Source organism: Schistocerca americana, chromosome X (genome assembly GCF_021461395.2).
Source record: "Schistocerca americana isolate TAMUIC-IGC-003095 chromosome X, iqSchAmer2.1, whole genome shotgun sequence".
NCBI lineage: Eukaryota > Metazoa > Arthropoda > Insecta > Orthoptera > Acrididae > Schistocerca > Schistocerca americana.
In genome coordinates this window covers 203,838,018-203,850,138 of record NC_060130.1, presented here as the reverse complement: position 1 = coordinate 203,850,138, position 12,121 = coordinate 203,838,018, and the positions used below count along the sequence as shown (strand labels likewise).

The 12,121-nt window shown below is 40.1% G+C and overlaps 1 protein-coding gene across 1 annotated transcript in view; it reads right to left on the bottom strand.

Annotated features, from left to right (window-relative positions):
- LOC124555326 overlaps positions 1–12,121 on the bottom strand; it is a 371,889-nt gene that overhangs the window by 4,699 nt on the left and 355,069 nt on the right. Inside the window, exon 9 of the mRNA XM_047129203.1 lies at positions 7,607–7,724. Coding sequence (XP_046985159.1) covers positions 7,607–7,724 — 118 coding nt within the window. The remainder of the gene's footprint in view (positions 1–7,606; positions 7,725–12,121) is intronic.

Below are 12,121 nucleotides of genomic sequence, written 5' to 3'. Positions count from 1 at the left end.
ACAGCACATCATCCTTAGGGAATGAATATAATAAGCACCATATGTTTGCAGAGATGACTCACCTTCCTTTTACATTATGTAATATGCTATGAGCAGCTTAATCAAGGAGGAATGTGTTCTTGATTACAGATAGCATTATGAGTATTTGGCATATTAGGATATTTTACTTGACTAATTAAAAGACCGATTGCACAGAATTATAAGAAAACAAAATTCAAAACTCTTTGGATGCTTAAGCAGTTTAGAAGGACTTTTTGATGATTTTCGAACAATTGAAAGTCCAGGATGGAGCAACAACAATATTGGGGTAAATTGCTTCTACTCACCACATAGGGGAGGCACTAAGTCACATTAGGCACAATGAAAAAGAATGCTAAAAATATTTCATCTTTTTGATGAAGTACTACTTCAGAAGCAGAAGACTCATGCAAATTCTCACAAGAACCACTCACACACACATGGCCACTGTTGACTCTGGGTGCAAAGGCCCAACTGCAACTGCATCTGTTATGAGTGGCACTCTAGTTGGGGTGGGTAGTGGTGCTAAGAAAAAAGGCATGTGGTGGGGAGGGGGAGGAATAGCAAGACAGGGATGGGGGAAGATGCTAGTGCTGATGCTTACTATAGGAGCATGCAGGGACATGATGGTGACAGGATAGGGCTGTTAGGTGCAGCACTGAGGGGGCAGGGAGGGGGAAAAGAAGAGGAGATAAGTAGAGAAGAGGAGAGGACTAGTAGGTGCATTGGTGGGGGTAGAAGGTGTGTGTAGTGCAGGAGTGGAAGAAGGGAAGGGGATAGACAGGTGGAGGATAGGAACCAGTGAAGTTGAGGCCAGGGGGTTAAGGAACACAGGATATATTCTAGGTAGAGTCCCAGCTGTGCAGTTCAGAAAAGCTGATGTTGGTGGGAAGAATCCAGAAGGCACTGACTGTGAAGTACTCATTAAAGTTAAGCACATCATTTTGGGTGGCATGTTCAACAACCAAATGGTCCAGTTGTCTCTTGGCCATAGTTCGGTGGTGGTCACTTGTGTGGACAAACAGCTTGTTAGTTGTCATACCCGCATAAAATGCAGCACAGTGGCTGCAGCTAAGCTGGTAGGCCAGCTGGCAGATATATCACCAAGCAAGCCCTACCACAGTGACCCATTCCAGAAATTCAGCAGGATTTCCAGTTCGTCCTCAAGTCCTTAGGTCCATCCCAGAACCTCTCCCCAAAGTCTATTTCTCTCCTCCCACATTCCAACTTTCTACATACTTCCTAAAGTTCATAAATGCAACTGCACTGGAAACCACACTGTGGCTGTTTACTGTGCTGTGGATCAACGCCTTCTATCCATTATCTGTAAGCTATGCTCTCATACAAAAGACACCAACCATTTCCTCCACTGACTCTCCATAGCTCCTGTTCCTTTATCACCTGATGCTCTGCTCATCACTCTCAGTGGCATACTCCTCTACACTAACATCCCAAATACTCATAGCCTTGCTGTTATTGAACACTATTTCTCGCAACGCCTGACCGACTCCAAACCTACAACCCCCTTCCTGGTGACCAAAACCAACTACACCCTGAACCACACTTTCTTCTCCTTTGAAGACATCACTGGGCACCCACATAGCTCCATACTATGCTAAACTATTCATGGGCCATCTGGTGGAAACCTTCCTAACAACTCCAAATCTCAAACCCCTGATCTGGTACAAATTCATTGGTGATATCTTCACGATCTGGGCAAAATTCCTCCAGAACAACACCTCACCCCCCCCCCCCCCCCCCTCCCATTTATTTCACCTGGACCTCCTCAGTCCAACAAGTCACATTCCTTGATGTTGACCTCCACCTCAAGGATGGTTACCTCCATCCACATCAAACCTATGAACCACCAACAGTAGCTACACTTCAACAAAGTGCCACCTATTTCATGTCAAGAGCCCCGTTCCATACAGCCAAGCCTTCCATGGTGGTTGTATTGGTAGTGCCAAGCAGCCCCTCTCCAAACATGCCAAGGGTCTCACTGAGGCCTTCACAGACCAAAATTACCATCCGAACCATGTCTGGAAACAGATCTCCTGTGCCTTGTCCCACTAGTCATCTACCATCCCCCTGCACACCCAATGTCTGGCCACAAAGGAACATTCCTCTCATGGCTCAGTACCACCCAATACTAGAGTAATTGAATCACAGATTCCTGTAGCTTTTCGACTACCTACCACCTTGCCCTGAAATGAGAAATATTCTCCACAGTATCCTCTGCACCATTCCCACAGCAGTATTATGCCACCCACCCAAACTATGCAATATCCTTGTCCATCTCTTCTCCAACCCTGCTCCCAACCCACTTGTGTCATGGCTCATATCCCTGCAACCAACCTAGATGCAATACATGTCCCATACATCCTCCCAATACCACCTACTCCAGTCCTGCCACTGACATCTCCTACCCCATCAAAGAAAAGATCACCTGTGAAAGCAACCTTGTGATCTACCAGTTTAGCTGTGACCACTGTGCTGCTTCTACAAGGTCAAGACAACCAACAAGCAGTCTGTCCACATGAAAGGCCATGGAAAATCATGGCCAAGAGGAAGCAGGACCATCCAGTTGCTGAACATGCTGCCCAACACAATGTACTTCATTTTAATAACTAATTCACAGGCTGTACCGTCTGGATTATTTCCACCAACATCAACTTTTACGAACTGCACTGGTGGGACTCTCCCTAGAATATATTCTTTGTTCCTGTAATGCCCTGGCCTCAATCTTCACTGGTTCCTGTCCTCCATCTGTCTATCCTCTTCCATACTCCCACTCCTCTACTCAGCAGTAGCATCTTTCCCCACCCTTACCCTGCAATTCCTCTCCATCCTCATCCCAACTAGATTGCTGCTCACATTGGAGGCAGTCGCAGCTGTCATTTTGCACCTGGAGACAACAGTGGCCATGTGTGTGTGAGTTGTTCTTATTGGAATGTGTCTGAATTTACTACTTCTGAAGAAGTACTTTATCTGAATGCTGTATTATTTTCAGTAGTCTTTTGCACTGTGCTGATTCAGTGCCTCCCCTATGTGATAAGTAGCATTCTATCCTTTCCATATTTTTTTGAAGATTTTCATGGACAACACAAACTGTGCAACTGCTTCCACTTTTTAACTCATAGTTTGCTCTAACCGATGGGGCTGAATTCTAAAAATTGATATTTTTCACTCACTGCATGTTTACATCTCCATGTTTAGATGTGAAAATCACACACAAGAACCAAAATTGTAAAATTTATGAGATCAGGTCATATAATCCTTTGTGTCCAGCATGGCAAACGATGCAGGAGATTGGGGAAAATACAGTTACTAATAGCCATCTCATGTCATATGGTGGCTTATAGATAATGATAATGAATGAAGGTTTGTAAATGGTAATATAAAAAGCAAAATAAGTCATATCAGTGTATCTCATTGTTGTCTGTAATAACGTCCATGATCAGGTTAGTGTCACCTACCTAATAACTAAGAAGAGAGGAAAATTTAAAGAACAAAAGTGAATGAACACCTTGCAAATAACCCTCTGAGACACAGGAAATATTCATCATAAACCAGTACAATGTTTACTTCCACAGATTGCCTTGCTTGTTACAAGCAAAAAATGTGAAACTCCTTTGTGTTATAGCAGTTGCTACTTATTCCTGTTTAATAAAAATTCCATGGAATTAGTTCCGCCAGTTTCCTCTCATATTGACTGACTCAAAATTAGTATTTGTTGCATGAAAGACAAGCTTGTGGGAATTCAAATATGTAGTCTGATACTTGAGTTGAAAAGGGAACACGAGATTTTTAATTGTTTACTTATTATAATTAAAACCCTTCTATCACTTTTTTCTTAATAACAGGATGCCTTAGAGCACAATACTCTCACAAATCACAGGTCCTGAAGCAGATGAATTGATTAGATTTGTGTATTTCCAATGGAGGTGCAAATAATCACAACATACTTGTGTATTTATTTTTAAAATTTACTTATTTTGAGTTTTTTTTTTCCTCCAACTAGGATCACATTAACAACTTCAGTTCCTCTTCTTCCTTTGTTGTTGTTTCCTATTTTTCCAGTATTCCCTCATTTTCTCCCCATGAAGTCTCTTCCTTTCTTCTGCCCATGTTGTTCCCGATTTTTTATTTCTTCTGCTTGGAAAGCCTTCCAAATTTAGTATTTTTTTAAAAATGGTTTCTTTCTGCTATTTCTGATTCTTTGATGTTGTTTCTTTCTAGCTCTTTCCTTACTTCTGTAATCCATGCTATTGTCGATTTCTTCTACCAGAAATATACGAGTATTAGTTTTGTTAGTCTATTTCCATCCATTTGGCAGAGATGTCTGAAAAAGGATAATCTTCATTTGGCCATTACTTCAGGTATTTTCTCTATATTTTTGTAGATCTCCTCATTACTTCTTATTTTCCAACCATCTGCAGTTTTTATTGCACCCATTATTTTTCTAACAATCCTTCTTTCCAGTTCCTCTAGTTTGTCCATTTTATAGTTCATGATTAGGCATTCAGATCCATATAAACATTCTGGTCATACCACTGTCATGCAGTGTTTTAGTTTTGTTTTGTTAGATATACATTTCTTGTTGTAAAGATTTTTGGTCAAACCATATGCTCTTTCCATTTTGTTAATTATTATATCTATTGCAGATTTTTCTAGTCCATTCTGTTGTATAGTTTCTCCAAGATATTTAAATTTATTTACTATTTTACCTATTTGTGTTTCTATGAATTTCGGCACATTTTTTATATTTGTCATGAATTTTGTTTTTTCAGCTGAAATTTTGAGACCAGTTCCGTTTGCTATTTTTTCCAGAAGGTTTCTCTGAATAGTTGCTTCTGTCAGGTTTTCTGAAAGTATTGCAAAATCACCTGCAAAGGCCAAGCAGTTTACCTTAATTCCATTTGTTTTCCTTCCCAGAATTATTGGTTCAATTTTGTGACTTTTTAGCTCCGAATTTCAGATCTTTACAGTTTTTTCTTGAACACAATTAAACATTAAAGGTGATAAACTGTCACCTTGTCTATCACCAGTTTTTATTTCAAATGGCTGAGATACTCATCCCACAAATTTGACTTTAGATATTGTACCTGTTAGTGTTTCATGAATTATATTTGCTAATTTTGATTTAACACCAAATTATCTAATGACCTTAGCTATTGTTTTTCTGTCTATACAATCACATGCTTTCTTGAAATCAATAAATGACACTATTATTGGTTTGCTGGCTAACATTCTATGGTGAATTACTGACTTCAAGTTAAAAATTTGTTCTGCGCAGGATCTTCCTTTCCAATTATTTTCAGTTATTTATTTATTAACAAGTTACAGGCCAAATGAGGTAAACAATCACTACTGTCGTCCATTCAGCTGGTGGAATGTCCATGAGCACTGCCAGTCAGATTTATTTGATTGAGCCTTAAAATCCTAGCAACCAAATGTTCAAGTATAATAATTTCTATTCAAGCCACTAAAACACAATTCATGCTCAAATGCATGAGACATGACTTAATAAAGAGATATTATGAGCCTCTAAAAAGAACAGCTTGGTTACTACATTCCAAGCTCACCAAACTGCTTAGATTACCAGCCAATCCTGAGCAGCATTGCTTATGTTGCCTGCCATTCACTAAGTCATGTATGCTGGCAAATTTTGAAAATAGTTGCCTCTGAATATACATATTTTCTGATCCTTGTGAAACACTGTATTTGTATTTTTCATCCTGCCACTGGGCTCATTTAACAAGTAACCATTCTGCCAATTCCATTATATTTTTGCCAATGTATACCTAGCTCTAGTGGTAACCTTTGTTCAATGAAAGCTATTACCCTCTAATTATCTATTGTTTGATGCTATTCATCAGTGGTTATTAGAAAAATTACCAATCCAAATTAAATGTGTGAACTGTTGTACTTATTATACAATACTGGCACATTATTTTTAATCAGTGTTCATGTACATTAACATTTTTATCTGTTCTTGTCTGCCCTTTTGTCTTCATCATACCAAATTGAAAGTTCACCACTTTCACTGGTTATTCTGTCTTGTTATTAGCCTTTCTTAATTTAGTGCCATTTTCTGTATGTATCTGCATTTTGTTCTAGCACCATCTCAGTTGGCCACATGTAGTAGTAAACTTCCTTCATCATTGTCTACATAGTCTCTAAAGTGAACAGTATAAGAAATCAAAACTGAATTTTAACAGAAATTTTCTTTCTTATTTTACATTTGTTTATTGTGTTGAGACTGAGCACACATCTTTTGTTCTTATACTGGGTCTACAACTTTGCTTCGGTTTTTCCTCGAAGTTTGGGTCTTTAATGTGAAAAACTTACAAAAAAATTATGATTCATAATATTGCCCATCGCTGGCCACTACATTCTCCCATCTTTTGGATAGCATACGAATCCCGTGGCAGAAGAACCGGACATCTTTTGTGGGGATCCATGAATCGATTCAATTTTGCACTTGTTCATATGATCAGAAGTGCTGGTCAGCCAGACTGTATGCCACTGATCGAAAAAGGTCGTAATCAGAGAGAGTAATGTATGGAGAATATGGTGGAAGGGATAGGATTTCTCATTTCAGCATTTCCATGTATATTTTGACGGGTTTTGTGACATGGGGTCAAGCACTGGCCTGCTGCAAAATTACCTTTACGTGTCTACCGCTGTATTGTGGCCATTTGTGTTTCAGTGCTGGGCTCAAATGCATCAATTGCTTTTGATAATAATGATGTCCTGTGACTGTCTTCATCTGTTTCAAATGGTTCAAATGGCTCTGAGCACTATGGCACTTGACATCTGAAGTCATCAGTCCCCTAGAACTTAGAGCTACTTAAACCTAACTAACCTAAGGACATCACACACATCCATGCCCGAGGCAGGATTCGAACCTGTGACCGTAGTGGTCGCGCGGTTCCAGACTGAAGCACCTGGAACCGCTCAGTCACATCGGGTGGTCTTTGCCTGTTTCAGTAACTATGAAAATGCTCTGTCTTCCCCCGCCTTGCTGGTCTTCGACATCAAAATCACCGTTCTTAAGGTGTTGAAAACATTCTCTGCACATCCTTCCACTAATAGTTCCACCAACATTGGTCTTGCCCAGCATTTTAAGAGTCACAGGCGCAGATTTCTTCATATTAAAACAGAAAATTAAAACTTCCCACAAATGGCAAGAAATGGGTACATAAGTTGACGTACTTAATCGAGAATAACCTTATGATGCAATCACAAATCGACTAATATTTTTATGGCATTACATTTACAGATGCCTAAGCTTATTGTATTACACCTATGACCAACCACCTGAACCCCACTTGCTGCTATTGCCATCTATTGCGAAATAGTGGAAGCAAAGTTGTAGATCTAATAGATACCTTCATCTCATTTAATTTACTTTTGTAAGCATTTTAAATAAACGCTGAATGAAGTGGGTGTCTTGCCTGCTCTCTTTAGTTTGCAAAAGAAGACTTTGCCGGCTGTGTTTATGTATTTATTTTTATGTGTGTAAAGTAAATTAAAAAAGAGGAAAATTAGTTATAAATTGAAAGCAGGTTCTAGTTTTATTTACCTCAGTGTTTGTAGTAGAGTCATTAGCGTCCTTTGGAGGATTGCAGTTGCCAGGAAATAAAGGCAGGATCCACGGTGTGCCAGACTCTAAAGGAAGATCCTTCTTGCATACTGATAAACTGGAACAATGAAATGCCATGATGCTTACAGCTATAAGCAGATCACTTTCTCTCCTTCACATGAAAATATTAAGCATATAATGATGAAATACGTATCTTGCAGGAAGCATGAGTGTCACTGAATATGTTTGGTGATATTAAGTTAAGAAACAGAGATTATGATTTTCAATGAACTATTTGTCTGTGTGAGGTTCAAATTTTCAGGAGTTCTGCCCAAATGAGTTTTTGATTAATTTTTTTGTTGAAGCATCTTTCAGTGTCAAGCAATTATAGTTGAGTTCATTTATTTTCTTTTATTGTCCATGTCATAATTTATTACAATCTTCTCTGGATTGTGATACAGAAAGCTTCTGGGTGAGGAAGGCACACAGCAGTATATCTCAGATGTAACCAACATTAGAAATTTCAGGTTGAAGGTACCAAAATTTAAAATGTATGTCTTTTGGAACAACATACCAGCATTCACTAAACAAATGAAACTACCACTGACAAACGGCCTTCTAGAACAGAGACATAAACTCTTCAAGATTTCATATTTAAATTTCTTGTCAGAAGTTGAGAGAGAGAGACAAGAAAGTATCTATGCACTGTAATCAACACAGCACTGAGATAACTAGTAGTCTTAACTGTGAAGTTGCAGACAGTTGTAGAGTGTAACGAGCAAAACAGTTCATATCAGTGCACAACTACTGACTAATAGAAACAAAGAAGACGTAGTGTAGAAACAGATTCAAACAGATGATAACAGAGATGAAGGAGTGAGTGAGCTAGTGTGCAGCATAGAGCAAAAGGCGGAGAATGGGACAAAAAGAGAGAAAAAAATCAGAAAATAAAATTATGAATTCTTTTATGCATTTCAACCCCTTTTTTCTTCCTACTAAATCCCCTTACTTCTGCCTCCATATGCACTGTATCCTATTTGATCCAAATTGTGATATATCCTTAATTCTGTGCTTTGAGTCATCCAACTCATAATTTTTCCCCTAATGGCTGGCCTCTTACCTTTTTTGAATAATACTCCCTACTTTCTCTCATTTAGATGCTCCTGTCTATGGCCTGCCACTTTTGCACTCCCACTAGCTGCCTAACCCTGTCACTACTCAGGTTACCTTCCCTCCCTTCTCTGTATACTGTTTAAAACTGCAAGGTTACCCTTTAGCACTTATTGTAGCTGTGGAAAACTATACATCATGTATTTCAACAGCTGATCTTCTTCTCATCTTTTTCTTTTGCCTTTGTCCTGTAACTGTTTATGTGTAGTGTAACCCATGTGAAAGGTTGTCAACTTTTTCTAAATGTTTGGGAATTGTGTAACTGATGTGGGAAATCAGTACCAGCCTCGTATTCACCTAGTTGGATATGGGAAACTGCCCTAAAATTACATCCAGGCTGATGGAACACTGGCCTCCATTGTTAATCCACAGGGTGGATTCAATCTAGTGCTGATACAAAGTCTGAATCCCAGAGGCAGTCTGTTAACATGTGCAGCTCTCCTGGTGTGTTCACATTTCAACTGCTGATGAAGTATATAAATTCAGATGATAAAGAAATGTTTGGTTCCATTCTGTGTTTTTGTCTATGTGTCATCTCTATTTTAGCTGTTAAATGAAATAACATCTATAATTTTGAAATGTTCTCTTGTATTCAGCTCGACTGTGCAATATTTTGGCAAGTTGACTTGTTGAAATATTGCACCATTGGTATGGTGACTGAAGATAGTAACAAAAAAGCATTTTGGCTTTGATCTAATCCCTCTGAGATTATATTTATACATTCAAATGCTGCTGAAACCATTGATTTTCCTTTCTGGAATACAAACTGTCTACCATTGATAATGCCATTTCTTTTAAAATATGACATAAATCTAATACATACACTACTGGCCATTAAAATTGCTACACCACAAAGATGACATGCTACAGACACGAAATTTAACCGACAGGAAGAAGATGATGTGATATGCAAATGATTAGCTTTTCAGAGCATTCACACAAGGTTGGCGCCGGTGATGACACCCACAACGTGCTGACACGAGAAAAGTTTCCAACCGATTTCTCATACACAAACAGCAGTTGACCGGTGTTGCTTGGTGAAACATTACTGTGATGCCTCGTGTAAGGAGGAGAAATGCGTACCATCATGTTTCCAATTTTGATAAAGGTCGCATTGTAGCCTATTGCGATTGCGGTTTATCGTATCGCGACATTGCTGCTCATGTCGGTCGATATTCAATGACTGTTAACAGAATAGGGAATTGGTGGATTCAGGAGGGTAATACGGAATGCCGTGCTGGATCCCAACAGCTTCGTATCACTAGCAGTCGAGATGACAGGCATCTTATCCGCATGGCTGTAACGGATCGTGCAGACACGTCTCCATCCCTGAGTCCAACAGATGGGGACATTTGCAAGACAACAACCATCTGCACAAACAGTTCGATGACGTTTGCAGCAGCATGGACTATCAGCTCGGAGACCATGGCTGTGGTTACCCTTGACGCTGCATCACAGACAGGAGCGCCTGAGATGGTGTACTCAATGCCGAACCTGGCTGCATGAATGGCAGAACGTCATTTTTTCAGATGAATCCAGGTTATGTTTACAGCATCATGATGGTCACATCTGTGTTTGGCGACATCGCGGTGAACGCACATTGGAAGCATGTATTCATCATTGCCATACTGGCGTATCACCTGGCGTGATGATATGGGGTGCCATTAATTACACGTCTCGGTCACCTCTTGTTCGCACTGACGGCACTTAGAAGAGTGGACATTACATTTCAGATGTGTTACGACCTGTGGCCCTACCCTTCATTCGATCCCTGCGAAACCCTACATTTAAGCAGGATAATGCATGACCGCATATTGCAGGTCCTGTACGGGCCTTTCTGGACACAGAAAATGTTCAACTGCTGGCCTGGCCAGCACATTTTTGCAATACCTTTTGAGGAAATGGACAGTAGGTTAACTGGTCTGTAGTTGCCAGAGCATAGTCAATCTCAATTTTTATATAGTAGTAAAACTCTGACTATTTTTGTGGTGGACTGCCCACATATGCTGCCACCATGATCACAATGTTCATATTCAGCGCCACCCATGACAACACATTATGAGGGCACCTGCTTCACTTGGTGGCAGTGCAACCTCTGGACAAGTGTTCCCGGTGGTACACAGACTTCGTGTCATTATAGGATAACATAGTATGTGATCAGACTCAACATGGACTTGTACTCTTCAGTCAATGTTCTCTCATGCCTGTGTAATATCAGTGCTCACTGTAGTTGTATATGATTGTTGTTGTTGTTGTCAATAAAGAACTGTATATACTACAGTTTTTGGTGGTGAGGCTGTTTTGTCGCTGCATGTGTCCCACAAATATGATGGATTCAGCATTGGTTCAGTCATTAAAAAAACAGCAGCAGCTTTCTCAGCAGCAATGGTAGTTTGATCAACAACAATAGCAGTTAGGTTTGCTTTGTCAGTTAGTTACGACTTTACACAGTGCCGTAGGCCCTTCACAATTCCCCTTTCCATGCCCAACATTCCCTCAACTTTTCCAGTGTTGCAGGAAGCAAAGGGAGATTGGGGTTTGTACATGTGCCATTTGCAGCAACATTTCACAGTGTTTCAGGTGGAGGACCTGTCTTTGCAAACGTCTTTCTTCTTGTCTTGGGTTGAGCCTGAAACATTTCATTTGCTTTGAAAACTTGTTCTGTTAAAGGACTCAGCAGCATTGTCATTTTCTGAAATGTATGAATTGCTCAGTTCTTGTTATCTTAAGCAAACCCACATCATTGCTTCCCATGTGGAATTTCACCATTGACAAAAGAAATTGGGCCAGTCCTATCAGGCGTGGGTGGCTGACTTTTGCAGTTTAAGCAGGAAATGCAAATTTACCTGAGCTCATTGTCAAGGTTCCTATTCAACATGACGATGTTGTCCATTCTGCTCCAGACAGGAACGTATGTAGCAAAGCTTTTTGTTTAGAAGAGCTGACAGTAGAGGAGGTTTTGGCTATTGCTCAGGCATTTGAGGTGTCTCAGACTGTGAGAGAACAATTTGAGGATATCTTGGATTTCACATCAGTGCGCGAGTTTCTGCAGTGAAGGAATTGTTCTGTGACACCCTCATCATGCTCAACAGGTTCATGCCGATCACAGTCAGACAATGCCCCCTTCTGACGTTGTTCCCCTCATGTCTTAATCGATCCTGTGTAGTACACAACCACAGTTGCTCACCACACTGGCAGGCACAGTGCACAGCTTGTCATAAGCAAGGCCATGTGGCAGCTGTCTGCTGTAGCTGCCTACGCTGCCAGTCCTCAGTTCCGGATGTGGAGTTTATGGAGGTTGGCTGGTTCACTGCTTGATTTAGGGGAGGAAACCAAACAGAAAAG